The sequence below is a fragment of the Numenius arquata genome, chromosome Z (assembly GCF_964106895.1).
Source record: "Numenius arquata chromosome Z, bNumArq3.hap1.1, whole genome shotgun sequence".
NCBI lineage: Eukaryota > Metazoa > Chordata > Aves > Charadriiformes > Scolopacidae > Numenius > Numenius arquata.
Genome location: NC_133616.1, coordinates 76,034,983 through 76,061,782, shown reverse-complemented (window position 1 = coordinate 76,061,782; position 26,800 = coordinate 76,034,983). Strand labels below are relative to the sequence as shown.

At 43.1% G+C, this 26,800-nt stretch overlaps 1 protein-coding gene across 1 annotated transcript in view; it reads right to left on the bottom strand.

Moving 5' to 3' along the window:
• Window positions 1–26,800, bottom strand: part of PLPPR1 (phospholipid phosphatase related 1) — a 72,613-nt gene that overhangs the window by 1,117 nt on the left and 44,696 nt on the right. Inside the window, exons 3-5 of the mRNA XM_074166264.1 lie at window positions 18,689–18,821; window positions 8,855–9,105; window positions 1,837–2,013 (exon numbers count right to left, since the gene is read on the bottom strand). Coding sequence (XP_074022365.1) covers window positions 1,837–2,013; window positions 8,855–9,105; window positions 18,689–18,821 — 561 coding nt within the window. The remainder of the gene's footprint in view (window positions 1–1,836; window positions 2,014–8,854; window positions 9,106–18,688; window positions 18,822–26,800) is intronic.

Below are 26,800 nucleotides of genomic sequence, written 5' to 3'. Positions count from 1 at the left end.
AGCTGGGCATGGTGGACTACCTTGGTAAATGGATTCATCTGGCCTGTAATCTGAGGTGAGGAACCATTCTCTGCCTTTTCATGTTTTATCCAGCAGAGACGCTCACGTCAGCTTTATCATCACAGAACCATGGACTACCCCAATGATGCATTTTATTGGCCAAATACTCCCTTCAGACTCTTGACTGTCATTTCCAAACAATGAAAAGAGCTCACTGGATGGCTGAACCTGCCTCACATCTGGATGACATCAAGCTCACTTAGCACCATCCCTGCATACTTCCAGCACAACTGCTGTGGAGTTTATCGTATAAGCCCGTCTTCCCTTGGGCACGACCACACTTAACTGCACCCACGTGGTGATGCTAATAAGAGCGAACGTGCATGGCAGGTTGGGGCTTGGGAACACAGTGGGAATAAAGACATACAGGAGCTGACACATCTGCTGTCAGAGCGATTCCTGCAGCCAGCTCCTTGCTGGTTCTTCCTCTTCGCTGCTCTTTAGACCTCAGCAAGGAGCAGGCTGCAGCCTATGTCAGTCTTGTGCTGGCAGCAGGAATTTCACAGCAAACCTCCCCTCCGAGCTCTGGGGTAACCCCTTCCACCACTCTGAAACTGGGCTTGTGAGCTTGCAGGGTAGCAGAAGGTCTGCAGGGCCAAAATGCAGCTGGGAGCAGGCTGTCACTGCTAGAAACCGGTACTGGGAGCACATAGATCGTCCTCACTAGGTATGTGGGGTATCTACCTCTTATGTTGCATGGGCTAGGCTTAAACTGCTTTGCCCAGTGCGAATCAGACAAACTACTTACATGAAAGCCGAGGAGATTCAGGTCAGAGGTTGGAGACTTCTTTTCATTTAAAGGGAACACAGGAATAAATGATATGTGAAGGCTTGGGTTTTTTTATTTTTTTATTTTTTTATTTTTTTATTTTAAAGTACAGAATAGAAAAAAAAAAATCAGCGACAGGACAATCTAGATTTAAGGGATCTCTGAAACCTAATCCCTCCTGATTACAGGGATAAAGTGTCTGTTGCTATGCAGTGGATAGTTTTGTAGCATATTTTGATTAAATGGAACCAGGCTCGTTGCTTGGTAATAGCGAGAGTCACCTTGACTGCTGTGTGGGCGAATCCTCAGCAAGAGTTCCCTCGCCAAACACTTAAACCACAGAGCCAACAAGGAAGCAAGGAACATTTGAGGTCCAGAGAGATGGTCTTCCTAGATTCTGGGGAATACTCCGATGCATTTTAATACCTGTGGTTATCCTGTGAGACCGTGAACAATTTCAGCTCAACTCCAAATGCTACAAAGGGAGGTAATTTTGTCTCCCAGGGAGTTTGTCCTGACCTTCCTTTTTATTGCACTTCTTTTATGGTCTGAAGCAAAACGGGGAAGCAGGACCACTGCTTAGAGCTCCAGACAACACTCTGTACCCTACATTTTTGCCAGATACCAGGCAGACAGTGGGGTTCTCCTACGTAGGGGTGTCAGAGAAGAAGTCTCAAGCATGCCTCCCTTTTGCCATTAGTTGAAATCTAAACCACCTTTAAAGCATTTTCCAGGACAGGTCGAGTAAGAACATGTACAGTAATTAAAATAATCCTGAAATACTGACAATGCACAAATGTCATCATATTAGCCTTATTAATTAGTAACAACCTGATTTCACATTCGGATTTTCTTTGATGGTATCTTTAATTAGATAGGGCTAGAATTAGGTCTTAGCAACCGGATTAATCAGCTGCAGTAGGCCACAAGATAATAGTAGTCTTTCATTTTTTATTTTTTTAACTGAGGTATTTTTAAAAGGAATGTAGAAAGACTGATGGGCTTACCAGAAACAAAGCTACAGCACTCCCAAGGATGAAGCCTGCGATCACGTCCGAACAGTGGTTCCGATACTCAGACACTCGGTTTAGCCCAGTGAGGAAGGCAGCACACAAGGTACCCAGACACAGCACAGGCTTGGCTAGCCTGCTACTCTTTGTTTTAATTGTGCTTGTGATGTACATCTGAAACAGAGGGCAAGCCAAAAATGAAAAGGGGCTCTGCCAGAAATGCATCTTTTTTTCACCCAGACAAATCTTAAATCAACAAGGATCTGACAAAACCTGTGGTTCATTAAAAAAGGCACTGGGAAATGCAGGAAGAGGTTTAAGGTAATTCAGAGAATACTTTTAAGAGAACAAAACAGATACTGTTAAATGATATTTCAGGATATCAAACATCCAATCAACTGCACTTAGGTACTGGACTTTTTCTCAGCTGGTACGTACAGGCTGTCGCAGGGGGAGTGATTAACTTCACTCGTAAGAGAGAAGTAGTTCAGTAGTACACAGGCTCAGTTTTACTGACTTCCTAACTCATGCAAGAACTTGTTCATACACTAGCAAACATTCACTCTGAATGTACATCACTAAATGTTTCCAAAGAGAGTCAAGAATGTATGTTTATACTCCTGCAGAAATTGTAACGTGCACATGATGGAGTGCCTAGCATCCAGGTGAACCAGCTGCTACAGTTTCCTGAGTGGTATTAAGTTTAGGAAACAAAGAACATTAAGAGAAACCAGTCCAGACCTTTTCTCTGCAAGATGAAATGAAACACAGAATATGTGAGAGATTTCTTTCAAAACAAAGTTGATTCTGAAAAAGTAATTCCAGAAAATGAAGTTGCACTGTGCTCTGAATACTTTCTAATGAACCTGTGTTTTTGGCAGTTTGTATTTTATCTTGAATGCATTTTGACAGAGAGAGTAAAACCATGTGTGTCACAATTAGCAGCCAGTCATTAATTCCAGAGCCACAAAATAACAAAGATCAAGCAAAGCAAACCTGATGGCAAAACAATTAAATAAAATCCTTTTCAGCAAGGAAGCATGGATGCCTGCATGATATCCAAAGCTTTGACAAGCAAAGCAAATAGGTCAAATACGTTTGCCAGAAATGTCTCCCTTTGACTCCCATACACGAAACACAATCAGGAAGATACATTTGAAAAATTCATTTGGTTCTTATTACCAATCAGCTGGTAAATAAACCTGATTCACACAGTGTAGATCTGATCCAGTGAAAGTACAAACATCTGTTCTGCTGGGGAATAGAAAGATTACAAACCATGGAAGTGCCTCTTTCAATGTCTAATATCAGTAGACGTCATTTTATTTGTAAGGAAAAAAAATGTTCTCTTATTGTAAAAATAAGTAAAATCCCCAAAGTTGAAAATATTTCCATTATTGAATCTCTTTCCATTGTCAGAAACGGAAATTTGGTTCTGTTAGTATTCTGGACAAAAGACCCTATAGAAGATCCTTATTGTTTAAATCACATCTTCAATGACACCATAACTGGGATCTCTGATTGTGCAGTCTGCAGGTCACAAACGTCATCTTTCTCTGGGATGATCTTGTTGCTGGGGAAGGGCTCTGCTGAGCGCTCTGAAATCCAGGCAGGACTCTGCAGGATGGTGGAAAGCCAAGGCTTGTTCTCCTTTGCTATTGCTGCTGCAGCAACTAAGGACACCTTGCTGGTCACACTGACAGTCTCTGGCCAAGACTACAGTGGCTTGGCTGGGGTGAAGCTGCCTCAGGTTTTTCCTGTGCCTGTGCTGAAGGAAGTCTATGGAGGCTTGGCTTGGTGCTTTTCATTGCAACTACTGGCACAGCTAGCATTGCACTCTGCAATCTATTTGGCAACCACGGGCAATTATTTTGCTCTATTTTAATGCCTGTCCTTCATGAGCCAGGTATACAGAGGTCACTAAGGTCTGGGGCATAATTTTGGGATCAAGAAACAGAAATTACATCCATTCTCAAGGTCACTCTGTTCATTGCCTTTCATATATTCCTTTATTCTGCTCTATTGTGTGTATTTTTACTCTAACTTTCTCTCTGTCCATACTTCTTTTCCCTTCTCCCTGACGAGGCCATCAAATGTTCCTACAGCTGGCTTCCCCTCACTGGCCGGTGTTAAAAAAGCTAGCCCTAAACCCAATACCATACGTAACTCTAGAAGAAGGGAAGGGATCCAGCAACCGCCTCTTGGAAGGGAAACGAACCGGGGAAGGCAGGTCTGACTGCCTTTGGGCCTGTGCCCAGGCGAAATTATACCTTCACCTACCAAGAAACTGCAGTACTGGCCTTCTAACAGCTGAATTTGCCACACCTCTGCCTGGGGAGGTGAAGTCTTCTGCCCTTAAATGTGCTGCTGAGCACATCATTTAAAGATGAATCCAGTTTATGAAATGAAATATTATGGTGTGGAAGAGCACTGGGAATGGAAGTAAGCAACTGGAGAGGGTTCCCGTTTGCTTTGTTTTTCCAACCTAATACCTGACTTGCAGCACGTGCCTTGAAGTGACAGCGGGCAACTGAGCACTAGGCGGCAACCTTGCCCCAGCCTTTGCTGGCCGGTTGAGCTGCACCTGACTATCATGAAAACTCATGTTAAGGTTCTTCTTAGCCAACGATAGGAAAAAACATCATTGAAATCAAGTGCCACTATGTGAATAATTTACCGCCATCCTTTCACCCTTTGCACTTCTTCTAGCCGAGGCCAATTCAAGCAGGCAATGGGGAGCCAGGTTGCTCTCCTGTTCCCCACTAAAGCACTACTACGGTTTACAGCGTCCCGAGGCAAAGCACCACCTCCAAACTAATAATGCAGTTCTGCTCTGACAGCTGCAAACCCTGGCCGCGGAGAACAACCCACGCACACTTGTCTTCCTTACAGGTACGAGATGAAGCTGGATCTTTGGGTTACCCACATGGGAGAGCTCTCCGTACTACAGATGGGAAGTACCTAATGTATCTGAAGTTTCACGTGTCTCGGCAGGAAAACGTAAACTTGTAGTAAAGAGAACATTTTTAGCAACAGGGGTAATTAGCCATGTGAACAGATTGCCAAGGGAAATCTGTTAAACCCTCAGGAGGAGGGTTTAAAACAAGACAAACTGTTTTCCCAGAAGGTATGCTCTAGTTCATCCATAAATCACACGCCGAGCTCAGAAATATCTGGGAGAGCTTCTCTATTCTGGTCAGACTTTCTGATCGCAGTGGTTTGATCTTTACTGTCATGGTCCCTAAAGCCAAGATATTTTTTAATTTTCTCACAATCTGTTTATGCTTTCACTTAGAGCATGTTTTCAAAGCCTTGCTTAAGAGCCCAACATCTCAGTGAAAGCCACTTAAATTTGATTTCCTACCCACAGCAGGTGTTTTGGAAAATTCTCCACAATGTTATTTATATGGTAAATGTATTTAAAAAATTCTAAATGTCAAAACCAGTTATTTGACGGGTGGGAGAGGGCAGAAGGAAGTGAGTATTAAAATATGTGAAAAAACAGGATAAATCATATTAAAAAATAAACTACATATGATTTAACTCCATAAATTATTTATTCCATTTCTTTGCTGTGCTCTTATCAGTACACTCAAGCAGCGTATTTAGCAATGTGTAGTGTGTGATAGTAGCATTCAGCCTGTGTATAATTCCTCTCCCATCTTTTTTAGACAGATAAAAGCATAGAGAGTTAAGGAGGCGTTTTGTTTGCAAACTTAAAATAGACATACAAAAGTGTATATGTATATATGCAAATATATGCTTATATATATTTAGAATGTATGTTAAATCTATGATGATAAAGGCAGAGTGGAAGAAGTCTGTCTTGTCCTTTCAGTAGAAAGTGGGGATTTGTGATAGTTTATTTTCCTTGGGAAGTTCACAATTTCATACCAATACTGGAAAATTCTGTGTTGTACAAGCTTTAGAGACAATCTTTCCCTTTACAGTAGAGATTTCTACAGTAAGAGAGAAGCAAAGCCTTTGACAATGATGTGTATTGGAGAACATGATCCAGTCTCCTCTACGCTCAGTGCAGCTGCTCGAAGTGCCAAGGCCTCCAGTTTCATTGATTAGCCTACTAGGTGTTACTGCAGAAATGGAAGAAATTTCTGGGTGGGGTGGGGTGGGGTGCTGGTGGGGTCACAGTGACCTGGGCTGCAGAAGGGATTTCCTGTAGTGTTCTCTGCTATTCAGAATTTCCCAAACATTGAAAGTATTATGTCCAGGTATATTGTGTCATTCTAATCTAGTCAAGAAGCAACCCGCTCAGGCGTAAAGACAGATGCCAGGTTGTGATCCAGTGTAATGAGGTAGAACCTTCTAGCCAGATGGAGGTGACAGAAAGCATTACTTGTGGATGCTGCTAAGCAAGAACTTAGCTGAAGGATCCTAAAAACACTACCAAATGTTCAATGTTTCTATCTTTCAACTATAGAGACCCTGTTGTGACCATAAAACACTTCCCCTTGCTTTCACTCCAGAGGCAAACAGGAGGATCAGCAAGGACATCTACCTTTTCTCTGCAATAACAGGTCCTCCAGTTGTGCTGGTGAAATACTTTAATTTCCTATGTTCTGGTTGAAGGCTGCACTTGTCATTTACTCTTCCATGACCTTTCTCAGAAGTAACAGTTGTTTAAAGATGACGTAACTGGGATACCCATATGCAACATATGATTTCATCATCTGTTTTTTCGTTTTTGCCAGAAATGTTAATGAATTTTCCCTTGGGAAAGATACTTAAGAAGCATCTGTTTCTAACTGTACAGCAGCGTGTACTATGTACAGTGACAGCCATCTCTTCCTGCCATACTTCTGGGAGACTAATAAAACTTCATCAGATCCCATTATAATTTCTGTGTAAGTATGGAAGCCAGGGCTGCCAGCTGTTTTCTCTTTCCTCTGCTTTAGGCATACAAGATTCACCTCTGCCTGCAGAGACTGCAAAAGCGATGCTTTGGGTTCTCCTCAGCTTCTTTGGCAGGTGACAAGAAAAAGACTAGTTGATTAAATATAAAATCCAGATTAAAAAAAAAACCAACACCAAAACACAAAGCCAAACCAACCACAGTGGGAGTACTGTCACTAGCAGACTAATGAACAAATCAGTACAGAGTCATCCACAGAGGATACTCAAGGTTCAGTGATGGGATCAGGTTCCCAGATCTCAACAGACATTTATATGATAGAAGACAATGTCTGTGCTTATTCCTTTCTCCTGCCTCCTCAAGTTCAACCTGACTTATTTTTCTTGCTCTCTGGTTCAAATCTTTATGCAAAATACAGCTATTACTAACCAAGTACCCTGTGTTTTATGCTCAGCAGCCCGCATTATCACGCATATTACAATCAGCAAGACACTTCTAAAAAAATGGTGCACAATTATTAAGCAAAGCTAGATCTGAACACTGCATTTCTTGTGTAAGGCTCATGTTAATCTCATCTGACAGGCAGAGAAAAGACAAGTGACAACACCTCCAGCGCTAGAGGGTGTCTTCAGGCAGAGAACTGGGCTAAAATTGGACTGTAGGCTGAAATGCCTTAAGGGGAGACTCTTATGACCTTGCAGCTCAGAAATAACCCCGTGTCCTGGCTCCATCTATGTGGGGAGAAGAGCAGGCCCACCACAGGTACTCTTGAAAGACCAGGGCTCAGAAACACCGAGCTACTGGGAATTTAAGATCAGGAAGTAAAAGCATTATTCCCCTTCAGTTGTAGAAATCGGCCTCTTTGTAGAAGCCTTGCCTTCCTAGGAGATAAGGGAGGTTAGGCAGGGGAAGTCCATGGAAGGATGTAACCAGCTTAGGGCAGAACCAGGACCAAGCTGCATCCTGGAGCTTCTGCCTAAGAGTTCATCATGAAGAAAACAGCTGCTACAATGATGTTGAGTTTATCGAGAACTGCATTTCACACATGGTTGCTTACTGTTTGGAAGTAATGCGTGCAAAATGTTACAGGTTTTCCAAACGCTCCTCAACAAATGCTGATCAAAGGAGTTCCCAATTTATACCTCCACCATCATTCAAGCACCATTCAGTGCAAACAGATGGGTATTTAAACAGCTGTGGGTAGCCTCTTCATTTTAAAGTAATAATGTGGTGTTTTATTCATCTACTACCAAGATCCTGGTAAAATATTCAGTAAATACCCTGTCATTAATAAGTTTAAGGATTTTCTGAAATCCTGATGACCTACAGACAGACTCTGCCACTCATTTAAGCCAAGCTACTGGGGGAAAAGAGACCTAGTTAGGCCATTTTGAGATCAGAACCAGCTTAAGTCCTTGGATCTAAATGGCAAAACCATTGAGGTTTTCTAATTCATGAGTAAGCTCCTTGGATCAGTTTTCAAACATCACAGAAACTTTAGCCAAAGGACACAAAAGAGCAGCCGATCTGTTTCACTAGACATTTAAAGACAGACAATTTCCTTCCTGACCGTATAGCAGTGTCACCTTGTCAAGATGTCAACTAGGGTCCATTTCTCTGTGATAACAGCCAAATTCTGTCACTGACTTTTATTACAACCTTCTTGGCACAGGGAATTCAGGTCCTACACAAGGAGAGCAAAATCCATCCTAGTTCAGCCACCCACTGAAATGGCACAATTTACATTTTAAATGTTCAACAACCCATGCCACGTGAACAAAAGAAATAGTAGAGAGCCAGGAACTCTTAGAGCATCAACTTCATTTTAATGCTTATGAGGCAGGGGCAGGGAGAAGAGGAGGATGAATGTATACTCAAACACCTCTGAGAAAATTAGCAGCAAAGACAAGATTAGGACCTCGTGTCTTCACACCGTATGGTGCCTTGAAAGCAATAAGCATTGTATTTGCTTATACTAGGATTGGTAAAAGAGAGAGAGAAGGGGCTTTTCCCTTACAGATCAAGAGAAAAGACCTCCCTAAAACAACCTTCTCTTTCTTCAAAAACCCATTGTAAGAAAAATGGCCCCATCTTCATGCACACACAGAAACCCCATACAAGTTAGTAATCATCACTGGCACTCACCGTGGCATATAAAGCTGAGTAGATGCTCAAAGCAGCATGTTTGGATGGGAAGGATCTCCTCGCCTTTTCGATCACCTCCACGTCCCCAGTGCAGATGTTGCCGTTGTTTATGAACTGGTGGTGGGCCCGGCAGTCGTTTCCAGTGTAGTTGGGTTTACATACAGTCAGGAAGTAGGGAGCCAAGTTCCCGGTCACAACCTGGCCAGCGTTTACAAATATGTCAGTGGCAAAAAGTCCAAACGCAAACACTCCTGTGAGGGAAGGTTAAAAATAATAATTATTCAAACAGATTTAAAAAAAGAATAAATCTTGGTACCTGAAAGGGCGAGACATAGTGAGAAGGAAGGGAGCAAACCCTGCAGTTATTACCTTGAAAAAACCCCTGCTGACTCCAGCTGAGTCCAACATCAAAGGCTTGACACGGAAAACTCCATCCTTAACTCTGACAGGTGCTTAACTCAGCAATTCCAGAAGGACTCAGAAACCGGCTGAAAACTCTTTTCACGTACACCTAAGTACTTTTGTGATTCAAACACTGAACAGAATAGATTTCACTGAAAACTCTGCACCTGTACTATGCCTATGAAGTTTCCACTATGACAAAGGCTCACTGACTGCAGCCAAGTGTCATGACACGTGAGTTATTAAAAATATTTACGTATTTTTATCACATCTGAGCCAAAAAATGGCAGTATAACAGCTCTGAACCTGAAAGAGCAGTATAGTGATGAGATACAATACTGCACTTATCTTAACATGACTATCTAGTGTCAAGTACCTTTCAGATTTTGACTATTCATCGTCCTGACGTTGGAAAATTAAGATCCTGATCTAGCAATATTTGGCAGTTCTTTTGGGAAACATCCTAACACTTTGCTCTGGAAGACATTTCCACACAGTTGCAACTCAGTTCATGTCACCGGGAGCACATGCTATCGCAGGAAGCATACACTTGAACCCAGGAATATTTCCAGAATTGTGGAGTATCCCTTGCTTGATACTGCAGCTCTCACATCCTCCACTGACTTGTCATGACTGTTACCAATACCTGATACAGCTGCTATGAAAATATACGAGGATCTTTTACTTGCATGTACTGCCTACAAATCAAAGGGACAGAACAGCAGGTTTGCAGAAATACCAAACCCAGGCATTATGAAAGACTAAGTCAGCTCCCCTTTCCCCCTTCCCTAAGGTGAATTCAAGTATCACAAAAATTTAGAACTAATAAACATTGACTTCTAGTGTGGTAATGTTGAAGGACATATTTTTGCTTTCTCCCTCCTGTAGCTCTGTAACCAAAGGTCATTTAAATTCTCAATTAGCTGAGATTGCTATGTATTTAAATGTGACCAAGAGCTGGAGCTCCAGGGAAAACATCTTAGGAGAGATGTGATAAAACCTTAAGAGCTGGTAGGATCATGGTTATAACAAATTCACTGCTTATTCGTACTGAGTTAAAAAAAAAAAAAAAAGATATAAAAAAGATTGCCATAGCCTGAGAAATAAAAAATACCAGCAATATAATGCAGCAGAAAATGTTTTACATCAACTTAACAAGAATCACAGGTCATTCTGCAGATATTGTCACCCACCATGCAGCTAACAGAAAGCGGAAGGGCTCCAGCTGGCAGTGAGGTCCTTCTAAACACAGGACACTGGTACAGACAGTAACACAAAATAAAACCCATAACTAAGAAATGGATTCATTGTATGAGTGTCAAGCGGGGCTTGCCAGCACCGGGATGGTGTGGCGTGATGGACGCAGCTGTGGTGTGACACAGACTCCTCACTGGGGTACCGATGGGAAGAGCCTGGAGGAATGTGGAGATGTTTGTCCTCACCACACTTCCCTGTGGCTCGGAAGGAGTGTTACCACATCAAAGATGATTTTGGGGACTGAGTTTATTACTATTCATTATATGAGTCTATTATAATTCATTATTAATGAAACGATGCGTGATCATGGATTTAAAAAGCCAGTAGTGGTTGTAGATGGAGATAGCCTTCCTCTGGTTCTAGACTGTAGGACTGGCCCCTGTCTTTTTGCTCCTTTATTTCCTTTATCCCTCTGCTAATATTTTTAATTTATGGTTTTCCAAGCCAGCAGAACTCCTATCTCCATTAGCCAGCACACAAACAAGTTCAAATGAAAAAGGCAGTAGCTATCTTTCCAGCCTGGAGAAACAGCAAGTTATGCCAGATCTTGTTCTAGATACTGCTCTTTGGCCGAATTCTTAATTTTTTTTTTGGCACAGCTTGCTTTAAATAGCATCTTTTTGATGTGCTGTGCAAATCGCAGGAAATGCAGTGAGGATTATTACCCAGCCCTTTACAATACTTAGAGGAAATCTAAGAACCAGGCAAACACTGCAGTCCGGTCCACGGTCTTTATCGCATAAGTAACTACAAACCAAGAACCGAGGTGTTTCAGAAAAAGCCCATGGGCTTCACAAAGTTATTTCAATCTCTAGGCAGTGCACAGGTACAAAAAAAAAAGCAGTTTCAACACCTGTATTTTCTCAATATTTGGTAGCCCTGAAAGTGCTGGCCCAGGCTCAACTCCTGAGCACTGCAGGACTCTGCAAAACATCAGAACAAGCCATGGTTGAAACCTTTATCATGCTCTGACTGTGATGCATATTGATCACTGTAATTTCCCTCTTGCAGTTCTGCCAAACTGTGGCATGTGAAAATCACAGCTATGCGCAGCAGTGAATTCGGCTAGCAGGAATTTAACCCTTGCTGATCACACATCATTTCCTCTCTGGAGACTTTGAGATAGGGCTGGCTGTAATTGATTTAAAGGCTGTAACACCAGTAAGCCTGGGCAGTGGCGGAGAGTCCCCTGATGGTTTTTGTACCTCAGGAATCCATCTGTTCAATGGATTTGTTCAATGACCTACAGCAGCTAAGCTAACTGACCAGAACACGAGAATGCAGTGACGTGATTGCCAGGTTTTTAGAGACAGACAAATTGCTGCTGAAAGGCTTCATGGGAAGGGCAACCAGCCCCATCTCTTCAGGGTCATACAGCTGAAGTCTGTGACATAACACCCCAGAGAGAGAATGGGAGAACATGTACCTCATCCTGGTTTTGATGCTCAGATGTAACAGGTGTTGATCTCATCCCGCTAAGGAGCAAAAGCTTTAGCTCACTGTGCTCACTCTGTCCTAGAAAACTTTAGAAACCCAGAAAACTTTTCACTGGCAGTGAACTTTAGTCCAGAACTTGGCATATGCTGAGAGAAGATGTAAACAGTGCAGGACACATGGGAAGAAGACCTACAGCCTCTACAGCTGGTTACTAGCAGAAAGGATGGACAGAGGTTAATTTCATTTACATAACGCCTCTCCTTCCTTTCATATGCACGTGTCGAAGCCTGGCTGCACAAAGAGGCCTTAACAAGGAGCAGAAGCTATTTCCGGAAAGGCTTCCTGACTTTTTGTCACTGTCCTGGCTCTCAGCTGTCACTGTGTGTGTCAGGAGCAGCCAGAAAGAAGAAGCTAGAAAGCAAACCACTAAGAAGATGTAGCTGGGAGAAAGACTGATTTAGGCTTTACTCCCTGATACTCTCTTTAGCTGCCCCAGAGTCCAAGAAGAAGGAATTGGGGATCAGAATCGAACACATCTTTACCTCCAGTGAGAAAGACCTTAGACAAACTATATGTGCAAACCAAACAAAAAAAAGAAAAAAGAAAAAGAACAAGCAAGGAAAGCCCTGTTCAAAATGCTGAAGACAGAGAACATGAACCTCAAATCTTTCCACCTCCATCTTACCTGAACTAATACTTGTCTTGGCAGAAGAATCTAAATCTTCAGAAGCTTCAATTTTAAATGCTTCAGCTTTAATTTCTCCACTTACATCTCCCCCTAAATTGCTGCCAAAAAGTCCTCCAAGCACAAACCCATAATTTCCAGGCTCTCACTCACATGCTACTCTAACCATCTTTCTCCTACTGAGCTCCCTGTGTGGCTGTTCATCAGTGTTACCACCTCCAGCTCTGTCTATTGCTTCTGCTAAAAGAGACATCTGCCCTGAAGAAGAACCCAGCTCTCCTTGCTCACCGAAACCTCAGGACAACCCTGTCTTCTCCCCGCAACTCGTGCTCATGCTCTTTCTTCCTCCACCCTGAATCTCTCTAACGTCAGTGACTGCAGCTGCTTGTTGACTCCATGGAAACTCTATCACAGACATTTAAAATGCCACTGATTTGAAGCAAAACAACAAAAAAATTCCACCAACAAAAAAATAAACAAAAAAAACCCCTGGGAGTCGTAGAAGAGCAGCTGAAAAGGCATAGGGAAGAGAGAAGTGAGAATACAGTGGGTGGATATGAGAATGAGGAGGTAGGAGGTTTTATTAGAGAAAAATCATGAAACCCTTAAGTAAAGTGACAAAAGAAACAATGCATTGAATGGCTCATGAGACAACAGAAGCTGTGCTCTTTAGTAACATATCGTCATGTCTTCTCCCAAGTGCATTTATTTAGGCACTCCTCTCTCTCCTAGTGCCCAGTCAATTATCTGAATTTGTCACAATCAACTTAATTTGCTCAGAAACGTTCGTATTACGCATGCACACTCACACTCCCCCAACCCTTTTCCCACCCCTGGTTTTCTAAAGAATGTTAAGAGTTTCAGTGGAGTGAGTCCCTGGAAGCACTCATGGCTCTATGGAAATGATGATTCTCAGCCCATCTCTGAAGGTTTTGCTCTAATAGTCCTGTGCATCCAATAAAACCATACATTTATAGCCCTGTGACTCAGACTCTGCTAAACCACCCTTCATCATTATATCTTAAAGGGTGTTGTTGAAGGAGATCTGTATCATTAATCCATTTTACAACTGAAGAGATGGGGGGTTGCAGTGAAATTTATTGTCTGTTGCCATGGGATCAGGAACAGGCTCAACAGCAAGAGTCTTCCCAGCACTCATAGCCTGGATTGGCTTTGATCTCCCAGTGAAGACCCCACAAAGCCCACTGCTCCAGGCATCTACTTCCTCTTGTGCTTCACCCATGAATGTCCTGCCTGGATACTGTTCCCTGAGGACATAAGAAGGAAGACGTGTGGTCTGAGCATGCAAGAAGAAATTCAGGTCCCAGTGCAAAAATACTCTGGAGCCTCAAGACTGTTCCCCACAGACACGCAGGATTTGTTTCTCTCTTGCTGCTTCACAGCTATCATTTTTGCACCTAGACAATAGCCAGCTCAGAGCCTGGCATAAAAGGGACCAGCAAGGTTTGAATTGTGCCCAGTACAGTGACCTGTTTCTCACTGTGGAGGTTCCTCAGTGATAAAAAGGGAGATACACGGCAGTTAAAGCTGCTGCAGCAGTTTAGGTTTGAGGCAGCGCACCCAAATACAGCTTGAGCCCTGCTGAAAGGCAGCCAGTTGATAACAGAACATGGGCCGTTTCACAGTGAACTTCAGATCTAAAGCAGGCAGAAGGATAAGATCAGGAAAACTCCATCCTGCAGCTGCCTAGGGGATTGACATCAGAGCTCTGGGGTATATCTATCCTATTACAATAAACTCAATGTCTGTATAAATCTTGTAAACCTTTATTTGCTGAACTAAAGCCTTAATTTGCTGAAATAAAGCCCTAATTTCATTATTTAGCTGCCCACTGTGAGGTGTCACCATGCTTTAAATTAAGCTGTCAGCAGAAGCTGATTTGCGCCATTTGTTAACTGCAAATTATGCAGCCCCAAAGTAAAAGCCAACGGTAACAGATTCACGAAGCACGTTGCATTTATAAATATCTGAACTGGAGAGAGGCTACTTGCGTGTTATCAGGGCTTTGCAGGTATACAACTTAATCACATGGATTAGAAACCTAATATAATGAAATGGAACACAATACACACTCTAGTCATCCTGCCAAACAGAATCAGGCAGGTCTGAATCCATGATCCTGGGGGTATGATAGCAGTGTATATAAACACACTAAATCCTTGACTGAAACCATTCACAAAAGAATGGCAAAATAATTTACAACCTCTATTTGCAATATAAATGATGAAGTAGACCATGGAAGCAAATGCGAGGTGGCAAGATGTTAACAAATTACCGAACGGGAAATACCACAAGAAAGAGTGAATCACAAAAATACAAAACATTGTGTGCACTCAAGTTGGGACACAGGGAGAAGAGGCAGAGGCGCAGGAAACAACCACTCTTCCCCCCCGGGTTTCTCAAAGTTTCTCACATAAACGGCAAATTTTGGCAGCATAAATTTATAATAAAACTGCTGGGAGGGGTGGGGAGAGGATGGAGGAGAGATGATGTGGCTAAAGAATAGCAGAGCAGCACCGGTATTTTAAACAGAAAGAACTGCTCCAAAGCAACTGCACACCTCTTGTTTGACCTGAAAATCTTCAAAATAAATGTCTGTGGAAGCAGCTATAAAAGATAAAAAGGAAGATGGAACAAATTGCAACATCTATCAAAGTCTGATGTTTCCAAGCTGAGCCAGCTTTTTTCCCAGTGATAAAGGAATTGATTTTCTAAATACAGGGAACATAGGAGGTTTCACCGATCTAGGTTGCAGTAAAGGACTTGACAACAAGCTTGAGAGGCAGCCGTTCGCCACACAAGCAAACATCTACCCGGGTGGAGACTTCATGCCTGGGCCAGGAAGCAAGACAAAATTCTGGTTCTACTTCCTGTGGACAAAGAACCAGGGAGGGATTTAAGAGAAAGGTCAACATTCAAGGTCCCCACTAAACTAAGGAGGTGACAATTTTAGAAAGAGACAGCTGAAGAGGGCTTGAGGAAAACAAGGAGAGAATAAGCAGAGAGCAGAGTAGGCAAGGTAAGAAAAATCAAGGAAAAGAAACACGGGGCTTTGCCAACATCTCAGAAGAGTTCCAGGTTTTTGGTTTCACTTAATTGGTTGCACCACTATTGAAGTGCAAAAAGGTGCTTCATTCTGTACACATGAAGAAAAAGCAAGAGTGGAAAAGGCTCATCTAGCAACCAAATCCAGAAGATCCTGGGGAGATAGTATGACAAGGGTGCTTATCTTTCACATCACCAAAAGATAGTCTGGAGTTTCTCTTTTTGCTTCTCTTTCATTACAAAATCTAAGTGAATGTTCAATGAAGTATCTATAACTTTCTCCTTGTTTTGTGGAAAGCACACTTCAGCTAAAACCTCTCGAGGCCCCATCTCTTCCCAGCAACTCTAGTTACAGAGTCAGGGAGGGAGAAGAAGCCTCTCTGCCTTTCAAAAATATGGAAATAGCAATTCTCAAAAGATCTCCATGATGTGCCTTGCAGGGTCAGGAAGCAGTGTTCATTTTTCCTGAGGCATGAGCACCCAGATACAGTGAAGGATTCTTCTCATCCTTTTGAGCAATACCATCTGTAATGACTTACAAGGCAATATTCCATGGAGCTCAGTTACTACTTTTTGCATGTACTCACTTAAGACTCTTGCTCACACATCTGGGCCAAAAGAAATCATCAGATGTGGATATTCCAGTGAATTTGAACCAAGACTAAATTGGCAGCAAACTTCTTTGCAACAAGCCAGGCTGCTTGCTAGGCTATCCTGGAAGACAACCTACTTAATCAGCTCTGTAACTCATGGCCCTTGAGTTTGCCAAGCGAAGACACACGTATGAGCAATCTGGTAGTCTCTTTTTTGGAGTCATCAGCTGTATGGAACTAATGTCCCTGATCATACAGCATGAGTGACAGCTGTCCAGTCCGTGTCGTGTTTGCAAAATGCAGGGGGAATTTCAATGAAAAAAGTGCAGTTATTTTTAGTTCCTTTCATAAGTTACTTCAGCCACTTTTCAACAAAGTCTTCTTCTCTCGTTTTACTGCAGAGGCAGGGAGAAGGTTTCAGAAGAAAACAAGCAAACAATCAACATAGTTTAAGATTATACCAACACTTTAAGCCGTTCCTAACAATGTTAACTCCCATTTTCTCAGGAAGATAAATAAAGCTGCAAAGCCAAGATTGTTTTCTCTAGCAGAATTTATACCCTACTGCTCTCTGAGAGTCCACTGTATCATCACTATCTCCTCCTCTTCCACTAAAAGAGAAAAAATAGCATGAATGTTTAAGAATAAAACTAACTGTGTAAGAAAACATACAGAGCAAGTGTTTATCCTCCATGGTTTAAGCTCTTTTAGTGCTGACCCCGCAGGCAAGAGAATTTGATTGGGACTTTGCAACATGCTGAATGTGCTGGAATGGTCACACAGCCCTGGGTGGTCCAGTGGACTCCAGCACCCTGCTTCTCTCTTAATGGCAGTTTACCATCCATCAATATATCCTAGAGGTTATCTGAAGCTCAAGGGTATTTTACTTCTATCTACACTCCCATGTCTTTTGTATTCAGCAGCAGCACATAGGCCAGGCCTGAGTAGTGAACCACAGGTGGTTTGTCTCCACCCCCAGTGCGGGAGAAGGCAGAAAACCATTTAAATTCCTAACTTCCATGCATAAAGCAGGAGGCACAGAAGGAGGAGAGGGAGAAAGAAAACCATGTTTTGGATATGTTTACTGCTGGTGAAGCCTTAGCACAGAAGAAGACTTTCAGCTCCATGCTCTGAGCAAGTATCCCTGACAGCAGCCAGGGCCGTGCTCTGTAGAAGCAATACAGCCCTTGCCACGGTCACAGCAGACATTTTCCTTCCAGATGAAGCTCAAAAATTCAGCAGTGACAGGGAAGAAGCGATCCAGATATTTTCAGCTTACTGTTCCTTTGCTTCCTTTAACTCAGACCCTGAATTCAGACCCAGCATCCTCTAAGACACAATGTGTAAGGATGCTTTATCTCTAAGTGTATACAGGGAGGGAGGTCCTCTGTGGACAAAGCCCCTCTTGGTCAGTGGGGTGACATATTTACCACTGGTCCCCACCAGCAGCGAGACAAGCCATCCCATTCCATCCCATGCCTGAACTCTGGGCTTCTCACGATTGAGTAAGGAGGAGGAGGGAAACCAGAACCCCTTGCACGTGCAGTTCACAGAGCTGCTGAACTTACTTCTCACTCTGCTGCTCCAAGGAAGTAGTAAGTGAACAACATCCCTTCTCATTTCTAAAGACCGAGGAGTGCGGTTTGCGTAGCCATAAATGGCTATGAACTGGGGAGACATCAGAGGACAACCAGTTTCTTTGGCAGCGCCACAGCAAGGTGCAGTGCTGTTCCTCTTCCTGCTCCAAAGGAACCATGGAACGGTCCCCTCGGAAAGGTCTCGTAGGCATTTTTTCCACTAATCAACAGTATGGAAAAGGCATAGCGGCTTGCAAGCACCATATAAAGCAACCTCCAAATGGTTTAGTGACAGAACTTCTTAATTCATTTCTCAGCAATTAACTCAATGAAAGCTCTAACAAAAAAACAAATATAATAAAAATAAGAACGGTATTTTGAAGTAGGCTCTGGGCTTTTTTACACTGTGCTCAGCTGAACATTATGTGGCAGAGCTATGGATGTTAAAATTAGAGCTGAAAAGAAAAAAGCCAAAGAGATGGGCTGGTGAAGACCAATTTGTAAGTAAAATGGGTAGCTTACACAGAATAGCAATGATGGAATTATTCATATAAGGATTTGATTGGCATAACCTTTCTTCTAAGGGTCCAGAAGAAGCATTAAGCTCAGCAGAATAGGATATAAACCAGCTCCAGACAGCATGATATGGCACATTTTGAACGTTACCTTGCAAATCCCGAGGGGGACTATCCCTCTAAGGTGGAAGACGCCTGCAAAGATTTCACAGCTTAATTAATTTTGTGGTGTAGATTATTAGGATGTTTCATTCTGTCTTGGTGCAAACAGGGACTAAACTTGCAGTACTCAGGATGCTTACCTATAAAACGTATTATTCTTCGAAGCAGTGGGTTCAGGTAACAGCACTCTCCAGTCAAAATAGTTTTCTCTTGAACAATTAGGGTTTCTCGGGTTGACTTTATGAAATACATGGATATCTCACCAATAAAAATCTGCCAGGAAAGGGAAAGAAACAGAAGGTTAAAAATAACATGAGCAAACATTAAAACATGGATGTCTGGTACCAGCCCACAGAAACTATTAGACAACAGTCTTTGGGGCTACACAACCTCTTTGGGACATTGCACTTCCATGGCAAGGTTACACCTACTCAGTTGAGATGAACTGACACAGACCCAGCTCCCAGCCAAGAAAAGGATCTGTCATTCTTGCACTCAGCAGCAAGCCACAGCAGATTTTAGGCCTTCTTATACTAACTCCTGGGATATAGGGGGCAAACAGAGCTTTATGAATACTGTGGATCACAGAATCACAGAATGATACAAGGTTGGAAGGGACCTTCGGAGATCATCTAGCCTAACCCACTTGCCAAAGCAGGGTCACCCAGAGCAGGCTGGACAGGAACACATCCAGGCGGGTTTTGAATGTCTCCAGAGATGGAGACTCCACCACCTCTCTGGGCAGCCTGTTCCAGTGCTCTGCCACCCTCAAAGTAAAGAAGTTCCTTCTCGTGTTGAGATGGAATTTCCTGTGTTCCAGTTTGTGCCTGTTGCCCTTTGTCCTGTCACTGGGCACCACTGAAAAGAGTCTGGCCTCATCCTCTTGACACTCATCCTTTAGATATTTATAAGCATTGATGAGATCCCCTCTCAGTCTTCTCTTCTCCAGGCTAAACAGACCCCGGTCTCTCACCCTTTCCTCATAAGAGAGGTGCTCCATTCCCTTGACCATCTTCCCAGCCCTTCACTGCACTCTCTCCAGCAGTTCATTGTCTTTCCTGAACTTGGGAGCCCAGAACCGGACACAGTACTCCACATGTGGCCTCACCAGGGTGGAGTAGAGGGGGAGGATGATCTCCCTCACCCCTTGGAGCCAGAAGCTCCCATTTTTACTGAGACTGGTACGGAGTTTGTCATGTCCTCCTGTTAGCATTTAAAATTTACTGACAGTATAGACTTCATAGACAGAAGGCTTCTAACACATCCAGGGAAGTGGACAGTAATTCTGCAGACTTCTACCCCAACATTTTCGCAGCCATCCTCAGCAATATTGGATGCTTCCTGCAGCCTCCACACCTTCTGAAACTTACATTTCTTCTAAGTCGGCCAGGTAAGTTACAGAGCTCCTACCAACCTTGAAAAGAAATTTAGATGAAGGACATCCCTGCAACGGAAATTGATCTGAACTCACAAAACTTTTGGGGAGGTCAGTGAAAATTCTGGACAAACACATCATGTTTGTGCTACTGAAGTAAAACGTGCCAGGGCGCAGCACGGCCAGTCACCCATACGGTTACATTGCTAGCTTTGTCCCTGCCATAGCCTGGCCTAGTGACAACAGTCTCCCAGAAAATGAGAGTCTCTTCCCACAGGGAAAGCTGCATGCAGCCACTGGTATTTATGCAGGAGGAGGTCAACCATTTGGCCACAGATTGCATATGCCAGCTAGTCTGAGGGCCTGAGGATGACATCTGGCCTGTTTTATTTATTAAATGCACTGTTTTATTTATTAAAACATCAAAATCAAAGTCTCCAGGGACCCACTGATCTTGATGTTAGCGGTGCTTATGTATTACAGATTTTTTTTTGCTATCAGAACTTTCCTGCTTTCTGTAAAAATGGCAACAGCTTCCCACAGGAGTAAGATCAGTATTTCCCAAGCACTCAGAATTAATTTAAGTCTCTTGCACAGAGGTCCATCTGCCTCAGCTAAAGCTGGACAGAATTTGCTTTAGCAGCAGTGAAGGTCCACTCACAGCCAGCACTTCTGAAAATCCCACCTTGCACGTTTTGTCATCAGGCTTCAGAAGGGGAAACTGGGAGCTTTTTAGAAAGAGAGAGTTTGTCTTGAAAGTCTTTAGAAAAAAAAAAAAAAGCCAGTCTGAAGTGGAAGAAATAAGCTTTTAAAAGAGGAGCACGCAAAAGAATTAAATTAATACATTATTATAAGACAGATGAGGAATTCACAGTGCTAGGGAATGGTCAGAGAAACACATAACAAAAGTGTGTGTGTGTGTGTGCATGCACATGCACACAGACACCCAGGATTAGCATAAATATCAAGGAACTAGTCTTAGTTCACTTTGACTGCTGGAATGGTATGCTGTTTCAAGGGCACCAATTTATCCTTATTAAGCCAGATGAACATCCTTATTGATTATTGCCATTCAAGCCAAGTATGCTCAACCTCTTTATAATTCTAACCGCTGATGGCAAGAGATGTGGAGTAAAATGTGTGTCGATAATGACATCTGGGGGTGGGAGCCGATGCATGGGAGCCGCACTGAAATATTGCCTTTATCCCGTTTCACTCCATCTGCTCTTAACAGAATTGGCAAGCAGTTCAATAAGCTCAGCTCACTAACTATGGGGCTGGGAATTAAGAAAAAGACCATCTGTGCTAAAGCAGTTTAAAAGTGACACTCGGTTTCAAACCGTTTATTATTTGAATTACGATAATGTTCAGAAGTTTGAATTAATGCTTCGGCTCTTTGTCTGCCTGGGGCTGTATGTACACATTGAGAGACAATTCACACCCTGAGGAAATTCTGCTCTGTGAAGACATGGGTTAGTGGACTTCAAAAAACCCAAACTTTTCAAATAAGAGAGACTTAGGTGTAAAACACATTAATAGTCCTTCTTTAACAATACATCAATTTTTAACGTTCGTTTGCATCAGAAGTTAATGAACATTTTCCTGTTTCAATTCCCATCTTTATTTCTACAACTTTAGCTGTCTGGCACACTCCTAGCAACTCCCACGTGGACAGATTAGTTCCACTTAGATTTAGTAGCAAATTTTTACCAGGCTACAAATCTCTTCAATTCCATTCCACTGATTTAAGCAGAGTTATCACATATTTCCTATAGTATAACAGATCAAAATGTGATTTTTTCTGGACTACTCCTATGGTGACATTTCTGTCACTGAATTCAGTTGCCTGAATTTGAGGATTTTGTTTCCTTGTATGTTTAATGTGAGCTCTAGAAAGTTCTAGAAAGAAAATTCAGTGGTGGCCTGCGCACCAAGCTCCGATAGCTAATTTAGCTGTGCAAAATTGAATGTAGTCTGAATAGCTCCTCAAAGAACTGTTTTTTTTTTTTTCTCCAGGCTTTTCTGCAGTCAAGTAACTCTGCTGATTCTCATAATTTAAAACCTGATGATTCTGCATGAGCAGGGTCCACATCCAGCCAAGTTGTCCAGCTGGCCTCCCAAAATCAATCACTGACACTGTTAAGTACCTTAGCTTCTGCCAGAACAGAATCAGCACACCAGGAATTGGTACAATTCAGTTCTAAATCTGAAATCTAAATATAGACACACAGATGTGGGTAAAAAAAGAAAACAGCAAGCAAACTACTAATTTTATTTCCGTTTGGGAAAACAATGCAAGGTTAATGAACTGCTGTAGCATACTGGCTTAATTAGATAGCAGAAATGGCAAGAAAATTGCAGTGGAGGTTGGGTACTGAAAGCACAGGTGATTCGCAGTCTTGAGGTGATGTCGGCAAGAGGGAAGGAAAGGTAGTGCCACTGGATGTGACTTAGTTCTTGATTTCCTGAACGCAATACCAGCTCAGCTACACTGAGGTTATGCTGCTTGGACACTCCTGCTCACATTCCTTTTCATTTTACTATTAGGTACAAATAATCTGTTGACACCCCAAAGCCCCAGTATGAATTAGAAATACCTACCGAGCAGTCACTTTTCCTCTGCTGAATTCAACCTGCCTATGGTTCTACAATGGTGAAAACTTCTTCGATTAGCCCTGCCTTCCCATTACTGGCAGCAAATACTTGCTCCTCAACATTCAGCTCTCGAAAACCTCCACTGCTCATGGTTTACTTATTTCTTGGCTCCTCCTGAGCAAAGAGACGGATAAAATGATCTGTCCCATTTTCCTCTTCAACAGCCTTTTGTCCGTGATAGATTTGAAAATGACAGTCCTTCAACTTGTGAACTGACATTTTCAGACAGTGAAATATCACATATTCCCCTTTCAAGTTCTCAGCACAACATGAGCACACAATACTCCCTGCACTCCTGTGCCTATTACCAACGGTTTGTTAATTTAATTGTCAGTTTAATCAACAAAACAAAATAACTATTGTATTTAAAGGGACATGGAATGACGATCTTATCTTTACATTTTTTTTTTCCCCATTAACAGTTTCTGATAAGCTCAGAATCTCCTTGTGAAATGATTCTTTGCACAACTGCATTCTAAAAACAGATTGGGGTAAACATCAAGAACAGCTGTTTCTGTAAGGATAAACTAAGGTAAACTATCTAGGAATGAACCTGCGTTACAGCCAAGAGGGGATTGCAGAAGAGTGGCATCCCAGAGCAGCGCTCCTGCAGTAACTGTACAGTGGGGTGAGGGTGGGGGGCAGCCTTGAAAAGTTATATTCAGTTTAGAAAAGCAATTACCAATGGTGCTGACTGTCAAGGATGGGTCCAGCTTTAGGACTTTTGTTCCCTTTACTAGTTTCTCTCATTCAGGACGTTAGCCTTGTTACCTTAATTCAAATCCTCTAGCAAAGCTGAGGACTGCACCCCTGCTTCACTCCTCTGCCACGCTTTGGCTTACCTCTCCTCCAGGAGCCAAAATCTTCCTCCATAGCCATGTTTCTCCAAACTGCTGTGCATGGGGAGTGCCACAGTTGGGTTTGTCCTACGAATAAACTGGCTCACCACCAGTCACACTGCCCCAGCCTCACCTCCTTTCTTCCCCACCTCCCTTTGAAAACTCACTGCAGCTTCACTGCAACTTAGTCAAACTGCTGGTCCCTCTTCTCCAACGAGATATGGCCCTGACTGCCTCTATGCAGCCCCACATCACTGCTGGTGGAGGCTGCATCTCAGAAGCCCTCCTGCCTCTCATTCACTCACTCACTCAGGGGCGACAAATGGGAAAACACTCTTTTTCTATTTTTATTTTTTTTTTCACACTTTCAGCAAGCACTGGGGTTGTGTGAAAGTTGCCACAGACAGTTTTCATTCCAGCTGCAATTCCATACAGACAGAGAAGGAGTAGCGTGAGCGTGAGCCAGGGTGCACAGAAGGGACACATGAAGCACAGTTGTGCCCACAGCCTGGGACTGCCTGACATCTCCCTGCGAAACAACATCCTTCTCCTGCTTTCCATGAAAAAGTACAACTGGTGGCATTTCTGATCACAGCGAGACGATGGAGATCCCATATTAGGAAGAATTATGTGAAGTACGGACAGGATCTCTCTGTTTTTTCTATGCATTAAGTCTACACTATTCAGGTTTCTGGGATTTTTAAAATATTTCAACTTGTTTACTCTAACAGCATCCTTGTGACACAGTCAATCCTTGTTAACACCACATTCTAACATAGAAATCGCATCCAGAGTCATGCTATTACACACAAAAATGGCAGCAAAGAAAAGTGAACTTGGGTCTTGTGGCATCATCTCTCTCAGTTCTGGGCAGGTTTCAGCAAGTTGGATGAAACTTCCTGAATGATCTACAAGGAGGTGTGTGGCTGCATTTTTGATGCCACAAATAGAAAGAATTAAATTAATCAAGCCATTCAAACAGCAGCCATGGGAAGGAGCAGATACACGGAAGGGACTGGTGTGCAGAGCGCTCAAACCCAGGGAATACAAGAAGATGAGGGTTACGGGGCTCTCCATCCCCATCAGCCGGTTTCAAAATGACTCCACACAACTCTTCCTGGGAAAAGCAGGCCTGTTCACCAAAAGGTGACCTCCGCAAAGTGCTCCAGCAGGTGATTCATCAGCACTGGGCCAAAAGAAATTCCACCCTTTGGCATCATGGTGTATCTGAGGACTGCGTTAGGACAGCTGTGGGTCTGTAGAGACACTCTTCAGGCTCTGTGCGGGACCTCATAGCTCCCTTCATCTGTCATTACTGAAACAGCAGAAAATTCTGCATGAGGGATGCAGAGGGACAGAATCACACAGGGATTCAGCTGGGACTGAGTCCCCAAGGCCTCCAAGCCCAACCCCTACCTGAAGCAGGGCCAGCACAGAACACAGCCTTGAGCTTTCATGTCACGAATGTCTTCAAGAACAGAGACCCTACAGCCTTGAGGGGGACACTGTCTCAGTGTTTGACGATTGTTGTTGTAAAGATTTTTCCTAATATTTGATCAGTTTCTTTGCTTGCAGCTTGTGTCCACTGCAGGGTTGCCTCTTGTGTCTGTCTCCATCTCCTCCACAGTCCCCACTAAGAAAATGGCTCATATTGACTTTCACTTAGTGTTGTTAGTTCCTTAATTCCTTAGATCTCCCTTGCAGTTAGCCTTAGGTCCTGAGGGTTATTGATCTGCCATCCTACCTGCTACCTGCAGGGCCAAATATTGACACTGCACAGCTGAGACTCCACAGTCAAACCTGGGCGGCAAACACCGAGCAACACTCGTATTGACAAAAGACACCTTAGGAGGCAACTGGTCAATGAGATCTGCCTTGGCACCCTCTCCAAGACACAGCATTTCTGCTGTCATCTGCAGCCAGGACCCTGACCCACGTCTACCGGGGAGGGCAGAGGTTTTCCCTGGTAACATCAGTACCATCACTGGTCATGAGGACTAAGGACCAGCAGAGAGTTTTCTTAGATACTCTCTCACCTTTGCCATCACCATCTAGACAGGTCTTCTCTAGCCCACAAAAGCCAGTGCTGTATTTTGCAAGTGGAAATAAAGCAATAAGAGCAAATGAAGCAATGCCTTCAGCTGAACATTGCAGAGCCAGCTCACCCACAATCTTCTGAGGACAAAACCTTGATCTGCATTCAATTATTTATGATATTATTCTGGTTTTAGGCTTTTTTTTTTTTTCCCCATTTGTTTTGTTGTTGTTATTCAGTGAAAACATCAGTAAAGAACAGTTAAAAGTCCATTTCCAGAAAAATAAAATTGATTTCTTTTATTCCATGTCAAAAGAGCTGAAATCAACAATCTGGATTCCAGCCTGCCCAAAACCCACAACTGGGTCTTATCATTGTGCTCAAAACCACCACAATTTACTGTGGTAAAACTCTCTAAAAGAACTATACTGAAGTTCTAATAAAGAGAAGACATTTCCCACAGCTCTGCATTTTTCCTCAGAAACTGGAATGTGACCAGGACCATTACTAAGTCCTGGAGACACTGGCGGTGGAAGTGCCTGAAAGCGTTATACCAAACCAGCCAGGTGTATTTATTATTTTCTAGAATGGCGTGCAAACACCAGAATACATACGTTTACATAAGGTAACGGGCACACCTTTGCCCTGCTCCCACGTACCCCAGCTTGTCATTCACCACCTCACAACCTGGCTCCCTCCCTCAAATGGAGGGAGACAAGCCACCACTGGCAGAGGACACCCGGCAAGCAGTGGAGTTCCTCCTTCGTGAGCAACCCCAGCAACGTTTCCCGACAAGAAAAGGAAGGTGTAGCCAAATAAATGCCCTTGAGTGGAGATGGCCCTGCTCTGGGACCAAGCTGAAATGCAGACCAGCCCTGAAAGCCAGGACTGTGCGAGCACCATGTGTGGTACACCTCCTTGGGAAAGGGACATGTCTTTCCTTGAGGAGGAGTAAGGGACTGTAACACAGGAGTCTGTGCTTTCTGGCAGAATTGTCACCAGCAGAGCCCTGGGATTTCTCCTTGGAAAAGCTGGGAAGATGCTACTGTAACAGAGCTGCATTAGCTGCTCTTGGTTTCCCCGGCACCTGCTGGTGAGCTGCCACAGGGGAATCAGGCAACAGAGGCAGAAATTCCTTGGCTTTCCTTCTAGAAATAAATCACTGTAATAACATGGCTGCACTAAGCCAAAGCCGAGGAAGCAAGGTGGCAGAGAGAATAGGAAAACCCTCTAAAAGAATGATGTTTCTGGACCTTGGGAGGTAAGAGCAGATTGCAGAGAGAAGTTCGAACAGATAAATTTGATCAACACTGTAATTCATAATCAGGCCAGTTAGGTTTGATGGATT